The sequence below is a fragment of the Salmo trutta genome, chromosome 27 (assembly GCF_901001165.1).
Source record: "Salmo trutta chromosome 27, fSalTru1.1, whole genome shotgun sequence".
In the NCBI taxonomy this organism is placed as follows: domain Eukaryota; kingdom Metazoa; phylum Chordata; class Actinopteri; order Salmoniformes; family Salmonidae; genus Salmo; species Salmo trutta.
In genome coordinates, this window is record NC_042983.1 from 1,610,603 (window position 1) to 1,636,072 (window position 25,470).

Below are 25,470 nucleotides of genomic sequence, written 5' to 3' on the forward strand. Positions count from 1 at the left end.
TTTAAGTCATTTAGCAGACGCTCTTATCCAGAGCGACTTACAAATTGGTGCATTCACCTTATGATATCCAGATTATTACTTGTGAATGAGGCCCAGTGCGACTTTTTCAAATCATACTGTAGTCCCATGCATCATGTTGCCTAGCCCATAGGCCTATATGTTTTGATAAGGGTTGTGACGCAAATGGCCAAATAACTTAAAAAGTAGCCTATAGGCACAAGACCCCTGGAACATTGTTGGAGAGCCAATAGCCTACAGAGCCTAGTGAAACATCTTCTTATAAGCCCAGCCACTGCGCAATAATGTGTGACTGGCCAGCTTTCTCACTCAAGGACATTCAGAGACTTGAGGATTCCAAATCATGTCCAATCAATTGAATTTACCACAGGTGGACTCCAATCAAGTTGTAGAAACATCTCAAGGATGATCAATGGAAACAGGATGCACCTGGGATACATTTTGAGTCTCATAGCAAAGGGTCTGAGTACTTATTTAAATAAGTTAATTCTGTTTTTTTATTTTAATGCATTTGCAAAAAAATCATTAAACCTGTTTTTGCTTTGTCATTATGGAGTTTTGTGTGTAGATTGATGAGGGGGAAATTAATTTAATCAATTTTAAAATAAGGCTGTAACGTAATACAATTTGGAAAAAGTAAAGGGGTCTGAATACTTTCCAAATGCACTGTATATTTTTTTGCTAAATTCTTTAAAAATGAAGCTCATTAATCCGCTTTACAAACGGTGTAGCCCACCTGGCAAATCAAAAACATAATTGCACGTAACCTCCATTCGCTATTCGAGTGCAGGCTACGGATTATAATATTTTTTTTGTGTGGGCCATTCTGAATAAGAAATAAATCCACTTATATATATATATATATATATATTAGTAGGCTATATGTAAAGACCAGATTAAATTGAGAATCATCTGTGTGAGAATATTATCAAGTCCTTGTCAAACTGTGAATGAGAAACTGATGAAGTGTGTGCAGTCTGCGCAAGAAACAAGGCAGAGCGCTTCCCTTTCATACAACTTTTTTCAAATAATTAGTTGCATCATGCAGGCTTAAAATGTATTAGAAATTAACACATATTTCCATAAAGTTTGTATCCCAACTAAAGTTGCATAAATAACTATGGAGGACCTGGGGCCGGATTCACAAAACCTTCTTAAGAAGAAATGTATTCTTAACTGGCATTTTTTCCTTAACTATAGACTTAAGAAGAAAGTTAAGCAAAGTTGCTATTCCTCAATAAAGTTATTGGAAATGTTCCTAAGAAAAAAGTTAAGAAGAAATGGGATTCTTGAAAATGATGCTTTAGGATTTCTTCTTGGAAATGTACTTAACTTTAGGACAGCTAAACCCTTGTCTTGAGATGAATGGGTACTTTTGTAACCATTAATGTTTTCTTGCGCCACAGAAACAGTTGGCTACCGGATATTTAAATACAGCAAGAATAACAATTAAACACGCATTATCTAGCTAGTAATTAACAATATATTACAATATAGAACTTGGCTAACTTAGCTAAGTTAACGTCGTTAGCTATGTTGGCTATAATGTCTTTACATGTTAGCTAGCTAACGTAGCTAACTAACTTACCGGTCGCGCAGTCCCTCTACCACAATCTCTATGATGGACGACACTGTCACGACACTGTCACCTCACGGCTAGTGCGAGGAGCAGGATACACTGGACCGTAGAGGCGCACTGGCGGTCTCGAGCGCAGGACTGGCACCGCCCGTACTGGCTGGGTGCCCACTTCCCCCTGGCAAATGCTGGCACTGCGCACACCGGCCTGAAAATACTTGGCCTCGCCACAGTACGCATTAACCCGAAGAACGGGACCTGTCCAGTCATAGGTTGCTTAACAAAAGCACAGGGATTTGGCTTGGGGCTTAATCCTCGCCCAGCCAAACTACCCGTGTGCCCCCCCAATTTTTTTTATTGGGGCTGCCTCTCCGGTTTGAACGCCAACCGTGTTCCCCTGTAACATTCCCGATCCTCTTTCGCCTTCCTCCATGGGCCCACTCCGGCCTTAATCTCCTCCCAGGTCCATGACTCCCGATAGTCCATCTGTTGCTGCTCCCTCCTCCGCTGCTTGGTCTGTGTTTGGTGGGAGATTCTGTCACGGGTGTCGTAGGGTGTAGACCAAAACGCAGCGGGAAAATGTATACTCATCTTCTTTTTATTAGTGAAGAAGGAAAAACACAAACAACGTATACAAAAACAACCGAACTAGACAGTCTTGTCAGGCACACAGCAAAACAAGAAACAATCTCCCACAATTCCCAAACCAAACACACTCCTAAATATAGGACCTTCAATCAGAGGCAACGATAGACAGCTGCCTCCAATTGAAGGCCCCAATCCCCATTACCAAAACATAGAAATACAAACGCCTAGACAGAACATAGAAATAAACTAACATAGAACGATAACCCAAAACCCTGGACTAATAAATCAAATACCCCTCTACATACACAACCACCCCGAACCATATAAACCAAATACCCCCTCTACATGAACACATACACAAACACACCCTAAACCACATAAAACAAATACCCCCTGCCACGTCCTGACTATAAGAACAAATAACCCCTTTACTGGTCAGGACGTGACAGACACCTTCTCCTCCAGCTGGTCCACATAAATGGTCTCTCAGCTCCCTTCTTCTTAGCAGCCGACTTGATGTCAGAAGACTTCCTTTTTACGGCGTCACTGTCCCTTGCCATACCCCTGATGGCAGAGACAGACTCGGCCACTCTCGCCCTCCTCTCTTTTTGGTCTCTGCAGTGAACCTGTAGTTATCAAGTCTCCCCAACAGCAACCTTTTCCTGGCTGCTATTTCCTCCACCATCACTTCAAGCTCTTGTTTACTGAAGTTTTTATTGCGCTTTCCTTGGTTATCCATTTTTTGTTTTGATGTACAGTAGCTAACGTTAGTCTGATGGCTATAATGTGTGAAAAATAATGTTTTTTTGTTTGTGTGTGAAGGGTTCGCGAGCCAACTAAAACATTTGTATTCTCGAGACATTAAGCAAAAAAATTCATGTAATAAAATTGAAATATCAACACTTTATTATAGTGGGCCAAATCCTATCATCCCTGTCACATAGGCTTATTTATTGGTTTCAACCACGTCACTAATGCCAATGCCACATAAGAAGATATTTACGAAGTTCTTAAGAAAGATATTTATGAAGTTCCTAAGAAAACTAGAAATCCCTAAGAACATTTTGAGGAATTGCATTTACTTATCTTTTGAACTTCTTTTTTTTTCTTAAGCAGCTTCTTAAGTTTTCTCGGAAGTAATGTTTTGTGAATCCGGCCCCTGTTTCTTTGTTAACCGCTCAACACAGAATAGCCGTATGTGCTCATTCCCTCTGAAATAGTTTGGGGAAAAATATCCTTTCTATTTTATTCACCTATATTCAATTGTATTGTTCTTATTGCATAGCCAGATCAGGGCCTGACATAAGGACGACTCTGAATATGCTATTCTGTTCTTCTGAAATGTTCTTCAGCTCACCCTTTCCATAACCACTCAGTGTGAAAGGGAAAATATCATGCTCATGCTCTGCTCCCTTGCGCAAAATAGCCTACAGCTGTTTCTGTCGGCTTCATGGCTTTAGGCTATGCTTAGAAGCCAAAGATGCAAAACGTATTTGTTAATTAACGGTCAATTACCGTGAGACCGGCAGTTATTTGCATGACAATAACCGGCTGACAAAATGTCATGACCGCCACAGCCATAGTTTTGGGAAATATCTCAGAGATTTAATGATGCTCATATGAAGGTTCTAGCGATGAACTTAGCCTTAAGATGCTTTTGGGAAACAGGGCCCATGTGATTATCGTGCTGCCCGATGTACCTAGTAAACTGATGAATTTGCACATTTAGCTATCTGTATGCTGGTAAAAATGAGTTTCTATGTCAATTGAGGAAGATGGAAAGAGGAATGGGATACTGTGTAGGAAGGAAGGGGAAAAGCAGAGGAAAGTAAATTGCGAGTGTTGCATTATCCTCTCGTCTTTCATTTTGTCTTCCTTTCCCTCTTCTCTCTCTGTCTCTCTCTCTGTCTCTCTCTCCACACCCACCACCATGTTTTGACTTCTAAAGAGCGGGCTCTCCTGTCTCATCACCATCTCCTCTCCTCTCGTGGCCTCAAACACACTTTGAACAGGCTTCTCCTGCTTGCTTCCAATTCCTCCAGAAATTAGTTTCTCATGGAAGTCAAGCCTCTATTTAAAATTCACTGCAGATTTGTGTGCATTGTGTGTAGAGAGAGAGAGCTAGACAGAGCTACAGAGAGAGAGAGAGGGGAGAGCATGAGCTATATAGAAAGAGCTAAAAAGGAGGAGAGAAGAGAAAAATCCAGAATGCCAGAAATAGTGTTTTATGTAATGCGGTAGTGTTGATGTTGTGATAGGATGTGATTAGACTGTCAATGGGACTCAGGACTTTAAAAGTAGCAGTGGAGCTGATGATGTCTCGTAGAGTTAGGGGACTGAGACTGGGACAGTCTTACTCTGACAGGTATAGAGCCCACCTGCTTGATGAGACAATGTCGATTGACAGCAAGGTAAAGGATGCACAAGCGCAGTGAGATGCCACGTGTGCGTGCGTGTGTGTTGGGAGGCAGGTTTGGGTAGGTAACTTTCTAAATGTAGTCTGTTACAGTTACTGGTTACCTGTCCAAAATTGTAATCATTAACGTAACTTTTGGATTACCCAAACTCAATATTGTAATCTGATTACTTCCGGTTACTTTTAGATTACTTTGCCCTTCAGAGTCATTAAAAGAAGAAAACAATTTATATTACCAATTGAACAACATTTATTGCAGGATAAATCAATATTAGAGTTTATATAGCTGGCCATAAATTGATGTTGCATTTTACTTTATGGGTTGGTTATGTAGGCCTCTTCTAACCCATTGCTTTCTACTATTGATAATACAATAAGGCCATATCTTTACATTAAAAAACAAAGTCTCTCAGATTTTCAGTCATTCCAATGAATTGAATGACCCTTGTTCTTCAACTTGGAAATATAGATTAGCCAAATTGTTTTAGCTGAGCATAGCCCAAAAACTAGACTTAATAACCTACTCTGTTGTTTATGTTTTGTTGTCATGGAGGACTGATTGGGGTCATTGCTTCGAGTTGAAAAAGAAATGCTGCTCTCATGGAATGGCATGCTTTGAGCACTACCGAAATGTGCTATTTGCGTGTGAAAAAATGAATGTCATATGCTGAATTTGCTATAGGCCTATTGTTTTTTTGTTTTTTTACGTTTACGTGTGCACGTTTGAGCATGTGACCGTTAGACCGATGGATTTTTTTGGGGAATTGGCACAAATTGGATTTAGAATTACATTTGTGAACAGCCATCCACAACAACCACAATTGCGCTATATAGTGATATTCTTATCACACGTAGGCTACATGCTACATGACTGTCATTTTTACCTCCAAGCATTTATTCAAATTGGATGTATAATCTTTGGGTGCCGACAGCAGTCGCACCATTGGAATACATAGCTTGGACTATAGCCTACAAAAGCCTATTCCTGCTCTTTTCCCGCGATCCATCAAATGCATTTGGTGTGTCGTCATAGTGGTCTCTGACTTGTGGTCAGACTCGCTCAGGCAGAAACAAACTTAAACTTGCGCCTTTTTTCAATGCTGATTTTGAATGTCATTGAGAAAACAGAAAGGTGTCATTTTTTTGGCAAACATCCTTTCTGAACTTAAAAGTAATCCTAGAAGTAAGCATCTAGTTTTTCAAAAGTATCCGATTGCAACATTTTCGCTGGTAATGTAATGGATGGAGGACCCATTTTGGACTCTAGCCCTGAAGGGGACCAGGGGGACAAACTCAAGAATCTGTCTCTTTCTCTCCAAAATTCGTTTTCTATCTCTGCCTCATTAACTAATTAACCAGTTCCCTAAAATGAGGTTCTGTTGCCCACGGCAACAACCCACATCAACTCTCGCTGGGCCTAACCCAGGAACAAGTATGTGTGTGTGTCTGTTTCTATTACATAGGTTCACACGTGTGTGTGTGTGTGTGTGTGTGTGTGTGTGTGTGTGTGTGTGTGTCCTGGTGAAGTAGTTGGAGAGGATACTGACTGTTGTCTGTATGACATTTCTACTCTCCTCTCCCACTAGGATGTAATGGTTTAGTCCAATAAGGGAATAACACATTGTCCACTCCTAATGTTATTGTCCTACCGACAATGGTACTTAGGAAGCCGTCAATTGTTGTGTTTTAATGAACATTGTGCTCCTCAAGCAGTTTTATACGAGGACCATGAATTTAATCATATCACAGATGACTGCCTTGTCCCCTCGGTACCATAATGCTAGCAATTAATACCTCTAAGCTCCTACTGTCTTTGATTCTCTTTCACCTCCAGCATTACAATACACAGTCACATTAACTTTCCTATCTTGTCAATAAAAGGCCTCAGTTGCCTTCTGTTTGAATTGCAGTCAAATGAACATGACTCCTACAGGTTGATGCCGTTGTCTCTATGTGATCTCTCCTGTGTTCTCGCTGCATCTCTGACCTGCTGTCTCTCTTCTTTTGTTTCCTATTGCAGCAGCCAAAAGTTTGCTCAACAAGAAGGCAGATGTCAAGGTAAGGCCCTGTTCAACTTACACGTCCCTGCTCCAAACCTTCCCTCTTCCTCCTCCTCTTTCTCTTCTCTTAACTTATCAGGGGTTTAGGCCCTGGGGCCGGATTCACAAAACCTTCTTAAGAAGAAATTTCAGTTTCAGTAACAGTTTTTTCCTTAACTATAGACTTATGAAGAAAGTTAAACAAAGTTACTATTCCTCAATAAAGTTCTTGGAAATGTTCTTAATTTTTTCCCTGTTTCTTCCTGAGAAAAAAGGTAAGAAGATAATAAGGTGTTAGGATTTCTTCTTGGAAATGTACTTAACTTTAGGACAGCTAAACCCTTGTCTTGAGACGAATGGATACTTTTGTAACCATTAATGTTTTCTTGCGCCACAGACACAGTTGACTACTGGATATTTAAATACAGCAAGAAAACAAATTAAACATGCATTATTTAGCTAGCTAGTAATTAACAATATATTACAATATTCTAGAAGTGTTAAATATCTAGCACTATCTCGTCAATTTACAAAGAAGAACTTTGCTAACTTCGCTAACGTTAACGTTGTTAGATATGTTGGCTATAATGTCGTTACGCGTTAGCTAGCTAACATAGCTAACTAACTTACCGGTCGCGCAGTCCCTCTACCACCATCTCTATGATGGACGACACCTTCTCCTCCAGCTGGTCCACATAAATGGTCTCTCAGCTCCCTTCTTCTTAGCAGCCGACTTGATGTCAGAAGACTTCCTTTTTACGGCGTCACTGTCCCTTGCCATACCCCTGATGGCAGAGACAGACTCGGCCACTCTCGCCCATCCTCTCTTTTTGGTCTCTGCAGTGAACCTGCAGTTATCAAGTCTCCCCAACAGCAACCTTTTCCTGGCTGCTATTTCCTCCACCATCACTTCAAGCTCTTGTTTACTGAAGTTTTTATTGCGCTTTCCTTGGTTATCCATTGTTGGTTTTGATATAGCTAGTCTGATGGCTGTAATGTGTGAACCATAAGAAAATATCCAAATCCCATCATCCCTGTCACATAGACTTATTTATTGGTTTCAAGCACGTCACTAATGTCAAGGCCACATCAGCAGATATTTACGAAGTTCTGAAAGGTATTTACAAAGTTCCTAAGAAAACGACGAATTCCTAAGAACATTTTGAGGAATTGCATTTACGAAGTATCTTATAAACTTCAGATTTATTTTCTTAAGAAACTTTTTACGTTTTTTCGTAAGTCATGTTTTGTGAATCCGGCCCCTGGTTCTTTTCCTCTTCTCTATTCCCTCTCTGGTTGTGGCTATCTCCCCCCCATCCCTCTCATCCCATCCCTCTCTCTACATCTCTTTCTCTGCTTTTGCTTAGCTTGCGTGTTTCTGTGTAGCTGAAAGTGTCTCTTGCTCAGTGATTCGTGAACGTCCTGTCTTTATGTCAGTGTGTGCTGTGGTGGCTGACTGTGGTGTGTGTGTGTGTGTGTGTGTGAGAGAGATGTGGGAGAGAGTGTTGACTGAATTTGCAACCATCACAAAATAGTGGTTTCAAGTGTAGTGTGTGCATCCGTTCATGCCTGTGTCTCCTCGCTGCACCCCGTCTTGTCCGCTTTTTTGTCGATTTTATGCCATCTGTCACTCCAGCATTCTTTCTTTCTCTCTTTTTTTCCCATCTCATCCCTCGGTTCTTTTTCTTTTCCACCTCCCCCTCTATCACGGTTTCCATTTCCGGCTCACCCCATCTGCTCTTTAACCATTTGAAACCCTCTCCGGCTTGCTGACGAGCCTTAATGAATCTCTGTCACCATCCTCACCCCGTCTCACCTAATGCACCAACACATCCCACGCATTGTGTGTGCGTGTGTATGTGGGCGGGGGGAAAGGCAGAGCGGATGGAGGTTGGGGAATAGTATGATCATGTTTGTTCTTGTGAGTATGTAAATTAGGGAGCTTGTGTACTTGTAAGTGTTTGTGTGTATGTGTGTGCACGTGTGTGTGTGTTAGTGTTTGTGTGTGTGTTCAGTAGGGAATGTGACACCAGTTCCAGGAATAGACATGAGTCTGAACCCTGGAAACTGACCGGACAGAAATAGACTCTCTCTCAAACACAAACACACAACACACACTTCCCCTGCTCTTCTCTGTGCCGCGCTCATCATTGCCTAGCAACAGACCCCCCCGACACACTCAGCCTAACCGTTTTCAAATATTTAAATTGTGTTTTTCTTTCCTCCCCCCTCTCTTTCTCTCTCTTCGCTCCCTCTCGCATAATTATTTCCCTGGTTGTTTGGCTCCTCTGACCCCTCTCCTTGTCTCCTCTGACCCCTCTCCTTGTCTCCTCTGACCCCTCTCCTTGTCTCCTCTGACCCCTCTCCTTGTCTCCTCTGTTCTTTCTTGTTCTGTAATGCAGAACAGGAGAGCACCTGACATTTTCCACCCCAGTCAAACACCAGCTTCAGCCGCATTGTGCTCTCTTCTCTTCTCTTCTGTGCTGTTCTGGCACTAGCTGCTACTGCACTGCTGTGAGGCTGCTGTGTCGCATCCCTCCAATAGAGTTCCAGACACTTGTAGAATCTATGCCAATGCGCATTGAAGCTGTTCTGGTGGCTCGTGGTGGCCCAACGCCCTATTAAGACACTATGTTGGTGTTTCCTTTATTTTGTCAGTTACCTGTAGATTGCAAATGCAGATAGAGGTTATTGTTCTGCTTTTTAATCATAATGGATGCCACTTTTGAATGTGTATTAAATGGATATTTTCCTTCATAATAGATGAGACATAACAATGGTATTCATGAGTTCATCTGACTTTGGGGAAGTAGATAACGGGCTTCATTGCCAAAATCCTGAAGTATCCCTTTAACAAATCAGTTGCATAGCTTCTCTTTGCTACGTAATTGTTTCTCCTTCCTGCTCTTTTCTTAAAGAAAGACTCTTTTCCTTCTTTCCTCATCACAAAAGAATGATTGATGATTTTACTCCCAGTCAGGGCTCCTCCCTAGCTGCTCCCAAACCTTTCTCTTTTTTCTTTTCCTTGTATTCCTCATGCCAATCCATCCTCTGTTCCCGTCCTCCGCTTGCGCACCCTCCTTTTTCTTTCTTTCTTTCTTTCTTTCTTTCTTGAGAAACCATAGAAGTTACATTTTCTATGTGAGATCCTCTTTTTCCTCTGCTTTCTTGAACGGGTGAAATTGAACTTCTTTATGGTGGTTTTGAGCCTATTGGTCCACCATGCTCACTAACCAGGGTTCTCATTTTATTGGACATGCTCATCCTTCAGTACTTGCCATTCATCTGTTGTCATCCATTATTTCTTTCTCTCCCTCCTATCTTTCGCTCGCCCTCCACCGCCTGGGACAGAAACGTAAGTCCAGCTCCGCTGTGCGGCACATGGTGAGCATGCCATTTTTAACATCCCTGGACCTCCCTCTTTCTCCCTCCCTCTTTCTCCCTCCCTTTTTCCCCACTCCCTCATTCCGCCTCTCCACTTTTCTCCTCGATTCTTCTCTTTCACTCTCCTCATCCACTCCTCTTCCCTCTCTCCACCTCTACTCCCATCTTGAGTTTGCCAGAGTCCTACATGGACCCGCTCTTTATATTTCTTCCCTTTTCCCCATCTTATGAGCTTGGAGTTCAGTTCATCTACCTAACCTAACTTCAACCTCGACCTTTCCCTTCTGAAGAGGAAAGTGTGCTATGTCGGAGCATTATATTCCCAATTGGAGAGGTTAAGCATGGTTTGCCCGGGCCTGGACTGCTATTTGTGTGCCGTTGTCTGTGGATGATCAGAGTGTCCTCAGAGATGTCCCAGTGGAACTCGAACCCTAGACATGAATGCACACACACATCTATATGACCTCTCCTTGCCATGCTCTAAGGATCTCAGCTGTGTGCTGTATGACACACTGCAGCTGGAGAGATGATTGGAATTTGAAACCGGGTTTTACTTAAACGTGTTAGAAAGTATCTCTTTGTATGTGTTTCTGTGTTATGGATGAGCTACTGCATATGAAGATCTGATGGTTGACGAGTGAAGCTTTGTCTGAGCTGTAGAACTGCTTCGGTTGATTTGTGTGAGTATGTGACTGCTTATGTGTGTTTTGTGGCTGTATTTGTATTTGTGTGGATTTTCTATAGATGTTGATTTGTTATCGGTGTCTGTTTGCCAGCCCTGGTGCAATTTTCGCTCACTGATGACTGTGTGTGTTCTCTTGCTCTCTGTTCTTGCTCTCTCACACTCTCTGTTCTCTTTCTTTTTCTCTCTGTTCTCTCTCTGTTCTCTCGCTCTCTCTCTCTCTCTCTCTCTCTCTCTCTCTCTCTCTCTCTCTCTCTCTCTCTCTCTCTCTCTCTCTGTGTTCTCTCTCTGTGTGTTCTCTCTCTCTCTTTCTCTATTCTCCCTCTCTTTCTCTCTGTTCTCTCTGTCTCTCTGTCTCTCGCTCTGTATGTCTCTCTCTGTCTGTGTTCTCTCTCTCTCTGTCTGTGTTCTCTCTCTCTCTGTTCTCTCTCTCTCTGTTCCCTCACGCTGTTCTCTCACTCTCTCTCTTTCTCTATTCTCCCTCTTTTTCTCTCTGTATCTCTCTGTCTCTCTCTCACTGTGTTCTCTCGCTCTCTCTCACTGTGCTCTCTGTCCTTTCTCTGTTCGCTCACGCTCACTCGCTCTCTCTCTGTTCTCTCGCTCTGTATGTCTCTCTCTGTCTTTGTTCTCTCTCTCTCTGTGTTCTCTCTCTCTCTCTGTTCTCGGTCTCTCTCTCTCTTCTCTCTCTCTGTTCCCTCACGCTGTTCTCTCACTCTCTCTCTTTCTCTATTCTCCCTCTCTTTCTCTCTCTCTCTGTCTCTCTCTGTCTCTCTCTGTGTTCTCTCACTCTATCTGTTCTCTCGCTCTCTCTCTGTTCTGTCGCTCTCTCTCTCTGTTCTCTCTCGCTCTCTCTCTGTTCTCTCTCTGTTCTTTCTCGCTCTCTGTTTTCTCTCTGTTCTCTCGCATTCTCTCGCTCTCTCTCGCTCTCTCTGTTCTCTCTGTTCTCTCGCGCCCACTCGCTCTCTCTCTGTTCTCTCGCGCTCACTCGCTCTCTCTCTCTCTGCTCTCTCTCTCTCTGTTCTCTCATTCTCTCTCTGTTCTCTCGCTGTTCTCTCTCTGTTCTCTCGCTCTTTCTGTCTCTGTTCGCTCGCTCTTTCTGTCTCTCTGTTCTCTCGTTCTCTCTCTGTTCTCTTTCTCTCTCTCTCCATGGTTAACACACGGGTAACATCCTGCTTGACCGTCACCGCTGCTCTGTTTCCCTTGATCTCCTGTGATGCTGTATTTTATCTTACATCTTACACACCATGCCAGCTAAAACCATCACTTCTCTCATCATCTGGTCAAACAACGATCAAGGTAGAACAAACGCTCAGTGAAAGATTTCGAATAGTACTTGAACCCAGGTCTGTTTTGTTTTAACCCCTTCACCACCACCACCACGACCCATTCATCACCCATCCACAGTATCTCACCCCACCAGCCACTGTTGTTAACCCTGTGTTGTCTCCCCTCTCCCTGCACAGCCCCAGACACCACAGACAAACAGCACCAAAAACAGCATAGTCACCAGCCCCAAAGGAAACGTCCCTACTCCTGTTCTGGTATTTACTTTTAATCCTCCCTCCTCCCTCTGCCCGTCTGTCTGTCAGTCTGTCGGTCTGTCTGTCCGTTTAACCGTCTATCTGTCGTCTTCTTTTCAGACAGTTTGTCCGTCCCTCCCTCCTTTCGTCCTATTTCCTTTTCTCCCTCCCTCCCTTTCCTCTGTCGGTCTCAGTTGTTTGTTGCCACTTTAGAGCAGCTGTGGTTGGCTAGATGGCTCTTCGTTGTCTCTGTCAAGTGTGTGTCAGATGCTTTCTGTAGGAGAGAAGCCAGAAATGCCAGGTTGTGTCAAAAAGTGCTTCGCTGTTAAAGATTGCCACCGTGTGTTATAGAGATTTGCCAACTGTTGCTTCACTGTAACCAACTGTTACTGTGTGCGTTTCCTTCCATAATGTTGCAGTCTTTGATCATTTTGGTATTTCGACAGGACAGGAGCAGAGATCTGAGACTGTGGGTGGTTGTTTGTCTCGTCTGACACTCATCTCTCTTCCCTATAGCAGAGATCGACAGAACATTGGTGAACATTATGCCAATAAAACTGCTAGATGGTTGTAAACTACTTGGAGCATGGTGCAACAACAGAGTTTCAATGTGGGTTTGTTTTCCACGTTGGTTAGATATCCGGAATATATTCACTCTTAAATAACCTTGGATAAAAGTGTCTGCTAAATTACCATATATTACTGAATCACTGCCTCTCCTGTGACTAGTTGTTAGTTTGGGTGGCCTATAGTGAACCATGTGGTGGATCTGCCTGACTACTGGGGGATATGAGGGCACTAGACACTTAACAGGGATCAGGCCAGTTAGAGAAGAGAGCTGGAGAAAAATGGGGGAAAATGACAGGCATTCTACCATACACAACACCAGCACAACACATGCAGCCGTATATCAGCATATTTTTAGGCGCCCTCACATTTGCCCTTTAATGCTTGGTGTTTGTGTGTGTGGGGGGGGGAGGGGGGGACTTCTGCTAGTGGAGCTCATTATTGTGCTATTTGGTGCTGTAACCTCTTCTATTATACTGCAGTTCCTGTAGTGGATATAGATACTGATACTCTAAGTAAAATCTCACATACTCTCTCTTTTGATGCAGAATATTTCCCCCAAACTTATAGACAATGGTTTAGAGGTACAGGAAGTATAGGTAACAGTTGTAGTATTTGAAAGCCTCTGGAAAAGACCTAGTTGTTATGCAGTCAGGCTTGTGCATAAAGTATGAGGCAGTGTGAGGTAGACTAGGTTTATGAGTGCCCGGCAGTGATAATAAGCCTTATCCTCTTTAAAATATCACACAAACCCCTCTTCTTTTTTTAAACTGTCAGTCAGTGAGTCCCTCCCTGACTTGTTCTCTCTCTGCTTGTTCCTCAAGCTGTTGCCCCGGGTGACAGTAGTCATGACAATAATGTCATCCTCATGCAGGAGACAGCTGGCTGGTGATTGGTCATCGGAAGGTGTCACATCCGAGGAGGAGCGCTCAGAATGGTGTGGCTGGAAAGTGTGTGCGTGTGCGTCCCTGTGTGGCGTGTGTGTCAAACCCGTCTTGTACACAACTGTCAGAATAGAGAGAGAGATGACGGGAGAGGAAACGGAGTGAGATTGAAGAGGAAATAGCATTACAAGGATAGAGTCGTTATCTACTTAGCTGTTTAGATGTTTACAAAAACATCCTTCTAAGGCAGGTTGGGTCCTGTCAGACTGTAATGGTATTTCGGAGTAGCTGTTATTGCATTTACCGTGACAGCACTGCAAACTCTTCTGTGCCGCGTACACACACTCAGTTGCAGACACTGATGTACCCATCCACTACAGTACAACACTCGAATTGTAATGACCTCAGTCTCCAGTTTTGGACAAAACCACTGTGCCGACGAACGGCTAAAAGCAGCGGATGACCTCGGTGGGTTAGTGATCACCTGCTGGGTGTCGATGAACGGTGGCGATTAAACATGTAGAATCGTCGGTAAATGCTGGCCAAAGGGAATAGGACGGCCACCCGATGCCTTCGAGTGTTCGTCATACTCTGGAAATGAACCAGCTGTAGCTGCCAAATGTGGTGACTCTATTTCGGGAAAGTTTCCATGAGATTGTGCCCATATTACCAAAAATGTTATACGTTCAAGAGGATAACTGTAGTTGTGGCCTCTTCATACTGTATGGTTTACTGTACATTATGTGCTTTTGTGCGGCGCAACATTCCTGCAGGGTTTTTGTGACGTTATTGTGTGTGTGTGTGTGTGTGTGTGTGTGTGTGTGTGGGTGTGTGTGTGGGTGTGTAACTGTGTGGCACAGACTTTTCTCTCTGCGTTTCAGCAATGTTTCTCTCCCAATGCTCAGAGCGTGTGTGTGTTTTTTGAATTGACAAAAATTGACTGTCCTCAGCTCATCCACCCCCTCAACTCTATCACTCCAGAAGAATCTTCATCCCTCCTTCACCTCCAGCCTTAACCAGTTTTCTCGCCTTTTGCTTCATCATCATTCTACATACATACCTCTCGCTCTCTTTTTCACACTTTCTCTCTACCTGTTTCCCCTCCCCTCTTTTTCTTTTTTCTACCTCTACCTCTCTCTCGCATCTTTCTGTTTTCATCCTTCCCCATCTCTCTCTTTTTCTCCATCTCTCTCTCGCTCTCTCTCTCCATCTCCCTCCATATCTCTCTCCCTCCATCCCTCTCTTTCTGTAGGAGCCTCAGACCACTGTTATCCATAATCCAGTGGATGGGACTAAGGTACATCCCCCTTCTCCTGTCCTCCCTCTCATTCTCTCTTTGATCTGCTTCCCCCCCGTTCCACATCTTTGTGTCTGTGTCATTACAGAGGCGTGTGCTGTAGGCTCTGTGTGCCTGTGTTTGTGTGTGTGGGTGTGTGCAATTATGCACTGTTATTTATGTTTTATCCAGCACCCGCTTAGCACATCTCTAATAGCGTCTATAATGAGTATGCAGGTGTGTGTGTGTGTGTGTTTGCGTGGAGACAATTTCAACACACTAATGTCAATTGGAAACCAATAGTTTGATTGGTTAAACTTAGATCTTTGAATGTAAAAATGTGCTCAATATTAGTCCATACAGTTCTTCAGGGACTTAAATGTGTTACAGATAGCGACGGACAGATTTCCAAACCATTTTTTTTATTAACACCTCTCATTCACTAACCTTTCAAAGTAAACCGCTATAATTATATCCCTTTATGATGTATTTATTGAGGTGCAAAGTTACTTTACACTGAGGCAAATTCTTACAGAACTAAATCTGTCCCTAAGTGTGTGCGTGCGTGCGGGCGTGCGTGTGGGCGTGCGTGAAATTTCAACCACAGGATTATGTCATGGTAACCAAATTTCAACATAGACACACACCTTGTATAAAACATGTTGAATTTGTACCTTTAAAACAACGTCAGATCTTCAACGTTACGTCCACTATCAGGAAAAAAAACTATAGGCTGGGCAGGACCTCCTACTGGAGAATTGATCTATCTACAGCTACCCATTGGTCTCCCATCAAGGGTTTTAACCAAGCCCAGCCCAGCTATGATGTTTGACTATTACCAATGTGCTATCGTGAGAGTGATGGTTACGAGATCTCCACTTAGAAACTAAATAGATTCAATGTTGCTTTCGAAGTCATTCCAAATAATAGCTTTTACAGAGCAAATAAAATGTGACCATACTTTATCAATGATGCTATTTAGGTCTATATAGCATTTGCAAAGTCATCAACAGCTATTGTTTCAATTCAACCCAGAATGCAACAAAAAATGGACAATACAATAGGCCTAGGGTTTCAAGCTCTAGTTGATTTAAAATGCAATGATCCTTAGTGAGCCTTTTGGTTGTCAACGCGTTTGAAGGAGATGTATGTACTGCTTGGATAGTTCCATCTGTACCACTGACTTAGTCTAGCTTTAATTCCAGTTTGTCTACAAATGAATAACTGATATGTTCTAATCACATCTCCATCTCAACCAGAAATCTTTAAAAAAAGGTTCATTTGATTTAGTCCAGTTTTTTAACTTAGATTTTTGGTTGAGATGGAGACTTGAATCCAACATATCAATGATTAATTTGTAGACAAACTAAAGCCAGACTAAGTCAGTTGCACAGATGGAACTATCCAAGCAGTGGATACAGTACATCTCCTTTAAATGTTGATATTTGGTTGCGTTGACAACCAAACTGAATATAGGTTGTAATCTCATTGATCAATGTCTCAACTAAATATTACCCAATTATCCATGTTGAAATGATGTGGAGTGCCCATTGGAAACAGCCTAATCTTGCAATAGCTCACATTCTGTTAAGTGGAATGAAACATGAGCGCAGCAGTCAGTCGGTCTGCTTGACCAGGCTAGGGTTGACATTGTGAGCTTGTACAGTGTTTATGTTTGTAATGTAGGCTATATGTATCAGCTGGTTTCATGACTATTTCCTTCTGTCTATCTATCTCTCAATCTGTTTCATCTGTTTGTCAGTGACAGTCTCTTTTCGTGTTCTGTATGTAGCTATGACTGCATCCCAAATGGCACCCTTTTCACTCTATATAGGGAATAGTGTGCCATTTGTTGCACATCCTATGTCTGGGAGACGGAAGAACAAACACACACACACACACACACACACACACACACACACACACACACACACACACACACACACACACACACACACACAGGTGACCTCTTCTCTCTTTCTCACACGACACACACTCAATCACACACTCCTCTGTGGAATTCTCCAGTGTAAAAGTGTTCCAAATGAGGGCCCAGTATCCATATCCTATCATGCTGGGGAATAGACCCATTTAATCCACTAATTGGAAACCAGAGCTCCTTAGGCTTGCATCCCAAATGGCACCCCATTCCCAACATTGTGCACTACTTTTGACCATGGTTCATAGGGCATTGGTCAAAAGTAGTGCACTGTATAGGGAATATGGTGCCATATAGGAAAAAGTCTCAAACTTTTCCTCTGGCAGGTCAGGGGAGAGATACAGACACAGCATTTCGCAGAGAGCAACAGTTTAGGCTAGTAGTGTAATGGAAGATAATAGATTGGTGAATGGATGCCACATTGATGCCTGCCACATATAATTAATGTATCTCTGTGGCCTGCCCTCACATCTCTATCCAGTGGCAGGCTGCACAGACATAGACAGATGACGTGGGAGTGAAGATAGAAATGGAATGACTAAAACGGGTATCCCCATTCAGGTCAATGTTCTGTGATGGGTGGTGATTCTATTTCTATGGGAGTGGAAGTGAACAGAAGGGGCGAATGGTTGGAAGCTGTAGCTGGGAATTCATGTTTCCTCAGGAAAGGCAAGACTATGTTAACACCCATACTCTGGTGGTATTAGAGACACACACACACACACACACACACACACACACACACACACACACACACACACGTTGATGGGATTAGGCAGCAGGGGGACTGGAAGGTGGATGGGATGAGGGAGGGGACAAGCTGAGGTAAAAGGTTAGAGGTTAGATCCTGAAGTGATGCGGCTTTCTGTGGGATGCCCATGGGTGAGTTTACTGACATGAAACAGGTTCACGCTTTCAGCTAAATGTTTTTGTCAGATGTAATGTCATTTATTGAAGTCAAGGTCTGTTCATTGTGTACTGTGTCTCTGTGAGCCGTCCTGAATACTGTAGGTGTCTCCTACAGTAGGATCTTAATTTGATAACCTTATTGCAGGAGAACTTTCCTGCAATGCAGGACATTTTTTCCTTGTAGTGTATTTGAGGTTTAAAAAGACTTCTGAAGTTTGTAATTTCTACTTTGACATTTCAGACTTGATTTTCCCTTACGAAAAAATCTAGCAACCCCTACAAATATTTTCGTTAGCTATAATCCACATAATAATTCACATTTCCTGTTGCTGCAGGATTATTTTCCTGCTGTAGCAAACTGGCTCAAATGAAGATCCTACATCTGTATACCTCAATCCTTGTTGGTCCCTCTCAGACAAATATGAGACATTGACTAAACTTACACTCATCCCAAAGGTGTTTGTCTGTCATTTGATTAATTGATTTTAATTAATTGAACGTGGATTTGATTTAACGAAGCAGTAACAAGAGTGGCAATTGAGTTAGAGACTTGCATGTTTTGTGTGTTCTTAAGAAGTGTGTGTTTCAATAGCTGTGTGGGTGTGTGAATGTGTGGGTGCATTTGTGTGCCTGCGCGTACGTGTGTGTGTGTCGAGTGTGTTCCTCTCTGATGGTGCTTCTCCCTCCCCTCTGTAGGAGTCATCTGACAGCAGCAACACTGTGGAGGACGAAGATGTCAAAGGTAAGAACTGGAGACCCTAGGAGACAGTAGAGAGACAGGTCAAGGTAGCGTACTGTACCCAGTAGAGTACACAGGAGCTGAGTATAGAGAGAGACAATATAATGTGGGTTGAAATAAGATCTGTGTGGACGTTGTCAGGGTTTGTGTGTATACGTGTCCTTCTGAGCTACTGTACAAAGAGGACCTGCTCAAAGCAGGTTATAAGCCGTGAATGCAGCATTTCATTGTGCGTGAAACCACTGCTAGACCCTGTCGCCAAATCTACACTGGAGTTGCTTACCAAGAAGACAGTGAATTTTCCTGAGTTGTTAAGTTACAGTTTTGACTTAAATCTGCTTGAAAACAGAGAACAGAGCCTCATGTCTTGCTCTTCATTGAAATCAGAGGGCTAATATTAATACTATGCATGCCACTCTCTCTTGGCTAAGAGCTGAGGAAAGACTGACTGCATCACTTCTTGGAAATTCCTAGTTGTTTGCATAGTCAACTTACACACAGCACTGACACACACAAAACCCACCAGACATGCCACCAGGGGTCTTTTCACAGTTCCCAGGTCCAGAACAAATTCAAGGAAACGTACAGTATTATACAGAGCCATGAGTGCATGGAACTCCCTTCCATCTTATATAGCTCAAGTGAACAGCAAACCTGGTTTAAAAAAACAAATAAAGCAACACCTCCCCACACAACGCCTCTCCCCATGTGACCTACTTGTTGTGTGTATGTACTGACATGTACAGTATGTGTAACTGATAGATGCACACACACACACTACAGTGCATGTAGATGTATGTCAATTGTAGTCTTTTGTCTGTAATGTATTTTTCTTTATGTGTCGGACCCCAGTAAGACAAGCTGTCACCGTTGGCTAATGGGGAAAACTAATATATATATATATATATAAAAAAATCTAAAAAAATCTATGAAAGACTTGAACATTTCTGTTTAGCCATGAACCCCAACACCTTGACAGATCTTGAAGAATTTTTTAAAGGAAACATTGGCAAATATTGCACAATCCAAGTGTGAAAAGCTCTTAGACTAACTCAAGAAGATCGCTGCCGAAGGTGTTTCTAACATGCATTGACTCAGGTGGGTGAATACTTATCCAGTCAAGGTATATTAGTGTTACATTTTTCATACATTTTTTTTAAATGTAATTTTTTTTCTCACTTTGACATTACAAAGTATTTTGTGTCGATCATAGAATTTTTTTCTCAATTAAATCAACTTTAATCCCTCTTTGTAACACAATAGAATGTGAAGAAATCCAAGGAGGGGGGGGAAATACACACTGTACAGATCTTCCAGTCAGAGCTGGCACTGACAGTGATGTAGTCCCAATGAGGTGTGTATGTGTGTGTCCATGAGCTGAGAACAGTAAGATATCCCTAAAGCAGGTCACTAATGTGGTGGTCCAGTGTGAAGTATTACAGTAGAGACTGTATTGCAGGGTTTCCCAACTGGCGGCCCTGCAATATGTTGGACATAAAAGACTGTCAAAACCTCAGGAAACCAGCTCCAAGTGATTTTAATTTAAGAAATCTGTTCCCAAGTATTCCCACACATAATACAGAGACATATGACCGTATACAAATGTAAGCAAGGTTTGAAATTATTATGTTTTAGTCAAACGTTTGAGCTTCTTGCGGGTCAATTTGCAATCTACAAATTATTTGTAATTATGTTCCGGCCCCCAGACCATCGTTCAAGAAAAAAAGTTGATGATCCTTGACATATTGAATTGTACCTTCCTTTTATGCTCCAACCCCAACACTCTAACCCCCAAAGTAAGAGTGAGCTGTTTTGTACCGTCCTTCTCTGTGCTACTGCTAAGTATCCAGCTCCCTGCACTAGTAGCCCCCCCCTTAAGCAGGCCAAGGGCACCTTGTGTGTATATTTAGCCTGTGGCAGGAAACAGAGCCGCGTGGAGGAGTTGGAGACACATTACTGTTGCAGCGCCACCTGGGATACATAGCACTAGAGCGCGTATAGATGTACTGTTACTGTAGCGTAAGTCTCACTACTTTAGTCTGATGTGATCATGAAATGAATCTACTCGATTGAGGTGAGAGAGAGTACGGCATGGGAGTTTGGTTGGATTTGTGTGCTCATGTTTTAATAGGTTATCTGGTTGTGTGTGTTTGGAATTCTTAGATTGTAAGGGTGTATATGTCTGTGTGTTTGTGGGTATAATGTATGTGTGTGTTTGTGTGTGTGTTCGTGCGTGCTTGCGATTGTGAAGAGACAATGAAGAGTCGACTGGCATGTAAAAGTGAACTGGATTTGCTCATAGTTTATTTTGGGTTGGTGGATTGTTGAACTGTGCAGAAAACCTCCTCCTGTACTACAGTACACTATATATCTGTATGGTACGGTATGTTCCTGGTATGTTCATCAGTACTCTCTGAGTAGGAGATCACTTGTTGCTCTTCCTCCTGTCTACTGTATTCAACAGTATTACTGTATTAGACAGTAGACAGATCACTAGACCCAAGCAGTCAGAGGAAGGACATTGTGCTTAGTTGGAAAGCCTGTGCTGTAGACAGATATGCCTAGCATACAGATGCCGGTATTAATCTGCGTTACTACTATTCCCAATTATCATGGTCTGCGTCCGAACTTACACCCTATTGCCTACATAGTGCCCAGAGCCCTGGTCAAAAGTAGTGCATATACACTGAGTATACAAAACATTAAGAACATCTGCTCTTTCCATAACAGACTGACCAGGTGAATCCAGGTGAAAGCTATGATCCCTTATTGATGGCACATGTTAAATCCACTTCAATCAGTGTAGATGAAGGGGAGAAGACAGGTTAAATAAGGACGTTTAAGCCTTGAGACATGGATTGTGTATGTGTGCCATTCAGAGGTTGAATGGGCAAGACACACTCAACAGTTTCCCCTGTGTTTCAAGAATGGTCCACCAGCCAACGCATTCAACAGCTTGTCGAGTCCATGCTTCAACAAATTGAGGCTGTTCTGAGGGCAAAAGGGAGGGGTGCAACTCAATATTAGGAATGTGTTCCTAATGTTATATACTCAGTGTATAGGGAATAGGGTGGGACACATCCATAGTCATTATCACTGTGACCATAATTATATGGGTGACAGCCTGGCCATTAACTTCCCAATAAACCACACAAGCAATTAGGTACCTTATTGACATCTTACCACTACATAGACGTAAGGGGAAATGGAAAAGACATGGGGAGGTGTTTAATTCCTCACACACACACACACACACACACACACACGCACACGCGCACACGCACACACACACACACACACACACGCACACGCACACGCACACGCACACGCACTCGCACGCACACGCACACACGCACACGCACGCACGCACGCACACACGCACACACTCACACGCACACGCACACACACACTCACACACTCACACACTCACACACACACGCACACACACGCACGCACGCACGCACTCACACACACACTCACACACATTCTGCCTTTAAATTCGTATAATAATACATTTGTTCTACTGGTACAGAAAATAAACTTGATTAAATACAGAGCTTGGAAATCATCAGTAGGTTTTTTATCCTTTTGTTTTCCATCCACCTGCTCAAGCTTGTGTTTCTTTCTTTTGTTAATTCATTCTTTCATTCATTCACCCTCTCCTTCTTTTCCCTCTATCTCTTCTCATTAATCTGTCGTCGTGTGTGTGTGTGTGTGTGTGTGTGTGTGTGTGTGTGTGTGTGTGTGTGTGTGTGTGTGTGTGTGTGTGTGTGTGTGTGTGTGATCAGGGAAGAGTATAGACAGTTCAGTTAAGACCGAGTCCCAGCCTGACACCTTTGCCCCACAGCCCCAGGTCCCCCCCGCTGTGTACTGTAAGTCAGCACACCCCGATGTGCAGTGTGACGCACACACACACATAAAGAGAGACACATATACCCACTTCCGTATAGATGCTCAGACACACAAGACTTAGGGCTAACACAACCCCCCTGTGTGTATACTAACCATCATATCATATTTTTAGAACACTGAAACCTTGAATGATGAGTGGCTTGACTAGGGTTGCAAAGCTACCGGTAATCTACCGAAGTTGCCAGAATCTTTGTTGATTTTGGTCATTAACAGAAAATGCATGGCAATCTTTGGTAACTTTGGTAATTTACACTTTAATAACTATTTTAAAAGTATTCATATATATATATATATTTCTGTGTCCGTATGTTCTATGAGTTTCTAGTAGATAGACCATGTGCTTCAAGAGAAAATAATGAAATTAAAATAGCATCTAATCAAATAATTCAGTTAATGTAAAAAGCATCTAATCAACATCTTTATTGTCATCATTTTTTCGTCAAAGGGCAGTGGGCCGGATTCAAAACCATTTAGACTCTGGCATACATGTGCACAGAGGCCACACAATGGCATCCTTTAAATTAACTCTGCAACTCTTCCAACTATTGACTTTTTTCACAACTGCCGCCAGATTGACACCAAAACATCAATGACGACAAATATATATTAGTAAAATAAATGTGTGTAAAATACATACATACATACATACATACATACATACATACATACATACATACATACATACATACATACATACATACATACATACATACATACATACATATACTGAGCAAAAACATCAACGCAACATGTAAAGTGTTGGTCCCATGTTTCATGAGCTGAAATAAAATATCCCATAATCTTTCCATATGCACAAAAACCTTATTTCTCTCAAATGTTGTGCTCAAATTTGTTTACATCTGTTAGTGAACATTTCTCATTTGTCAAGATAATCCATCCACCTGACAGGTGTGGCATATCAAGAAGCTGATTAAATTGCATGATCATTATACAGGTGCACCTTGTGCTGGGGACAATAAAAGGCCACTCTAAAATGTGCAGTTTTGTCACACAACACAATGCGACAGATGTCTCAAGTTTTGAGGGAGCGTGCAATTGGCATGCTGACTGAAGGAATGTCCACCAGAACTGTTGCCAGAGAATTTAATGTCCATTAACATTTTTTTATTCATGTGAAATCCATAGATTTGTTTTTTATTTCAATTGACTGATTTTCTTATATGAACTGTCACGCAGTAAAATCGTTGAAATTGTTACATGTTACGTTTTAGATTTTTGTTCAGTGTACTGTATATAAAGGATATTTCATGCAGAAACCTTCATATTAAACACCAATGACATTCACTTTAGGATAATGTTTAACTGCTTTGTCATTCTATTTTTTATTTAACACATTTTTTTCACATAATAAGGCCACACAGAGGGCCAGAAATAATAACTGTGATCTGAAGTACCCAAAAAGCCCACTAGATGTCATTTTATAAAATTCAAAAAATCTTGAAAGTTACCAAAATTCTGGTCATTTACTTTGAAAGTTGCCACTAAAATACACTCCCTTTGCAACCCTAGGCTTGTGTGACCCCATATGAGTTTTTTTACTGGAACAAAAAGGGGCTTAGGTGTTGGGCTCGTCAGGGAGCGTGGCAATGGGCGCTGCGGCTGAATTTTAGAGAACATTTTAGAGGCCCCCATCTTGGCGGTGTAGAGATTTTTTATAGATTTATTTTTCAAGTCAATCTCCTGCAATTCTACACAATTCTCCATGGAGCTGAGAAATGTTTGCAGTTTTAAAATGACCTTCCTGCAATTCTACACATTTTGCCATAGAGCTGAGAACAAATGTTGCCATTTTAAAGCACATTTCCTGCTATTCTACATATTCTGCCATGGAGCTAAGAGAACATTTTCCTTTTTAAAGCTAATTTCCTGCGATTCTATGCATTTTGCCATGGCTAATGCTGTTTTTAACATAATAACAATTTCAATACTGCAAAAATGATTGTTTTTGTCATTTTTTATTTTCCCTGACTGTCTATCTAATTGTGGTGATTGTTAGTTCTCAAAGATTATATTATTGAAAAAATATATAGGTTGATTAACTTCTCTACATATTTTATTTCTGGTTTATGTCGTTTAACCTTTTACTGCAGTGGGCTAAATCAGGGTAGTCTTAAACAAATCTACTTTGAAGCAGAAATATACAACTCACACACATGGTTGTGGGCTTAAAAAAAGACACCTGTACCATGTCAGATATAGAGTTGAAATGTATTCAGTTTTGAGTTTTCATCCCAATATTACACTTTATATACATCACAGAACACTGAAATATATCAAAACTTTTCGACATAGAAACACTGGATTTTCGTCCGTTTTTTTAATAATCTTTATTCATTATGAAATAATGAAAAATATTAGTAACATTCCACCCATGAGGCCAAAGAGGGCACTTTTGGTCATTGGCTGCAGGAAAGGGCTGCGTTTACACTGAAAGTGTTTGTCCATCATGAAAATCTATTTGGACTTAGACGGCCCCAAAAAAAACGCTTAGGCGGCCCACCCAAGGATTTCAAAGGCCAATATAAATGTCAAACACAGTCCTGTCCTTAGACTGTTGTGAATAAAGCCTGTATTAGGAAAAGATGACTAGATACACCACACTGTAACATTCAACTCAGTGACTAAAATGAACCTAGCCTATAAGCATAATTTAGCCTAACCTAGCATACAATAGCTGTCTGTGGCATCCATGTAGAGAGATTTAAAGTGATCTGATCTGATGCATCTCCTCACTCACTCCTCCCTCTATCTCCACCCGTCCATCCCCCTCTCCTGTCTTGATTTGGAGCCATCCCTATTCCGCCCACAATGTGTTTGTGTGTGTGGCAGCTCACTGTCTCCCTCGTGTGGACAAATACAGCACCGCAACCTTGCAGCATCATAGTCCCAATGGACGCATGCAGGGATTCTGTTTCTGCTTGCGCTATCCTTATTTATGGCATGCCGTCTTCTGTGTGAATCTATTCAGTTTCTTTTTCAGTTCATTCATATCCCCCCCTT

The 25,470-nt window shown here is 42.1% G+C and overlaps 1 protein-coding gene across 49 annotated transcripts in view; it reads left to right on the forward strand.

Annotated features, from left to right (window-relative positions):
- The window catches only part of LOC115164110 (calcium/calmodulin-dependent protein kinase type II subunit beta), a 91,915-nt gene that overhangs the window by 59,350 nt on the left and 7,095 nt on the right, over window positions 1-25,470 (forward strand). For 10 of the 49 annotated variants that reach the window (XM_029716238.1, XM_029716251.1, XM_029716239.1 and 7 more), the window contains 6 exons: window positions 6,619-6,656; window positions 9,989-10,021; window positions 12,167-12,244; window positions 14,927-14,971; window positions 18,495-18,540; window positions 22,326-22,409. In XM_029716238.1, the coding sequence (XP_029572098.1) occupies window positions 6,619-6,656; window positions 9,989-10,021; window positions 12,167-12,244; window positions 14,927-14,971; window positions 18,495-18,540; window positions 22,326-22,409 (324 nt within the window). The remainder of the gene's footprint in view (window positions 1-6,618; window positions 6,657-9,988; window positions 10,022-12,166; window positions 12,245-14,926; window positions 14,972-18,494; window positions 18,541-22,325; window positions 22,410-25,470) is intronic. The other 39 variants (XM_029716250.1, XM_029716270.1, XM_029716285.1 and 36 more) reach the window with 21 other exon arrangements.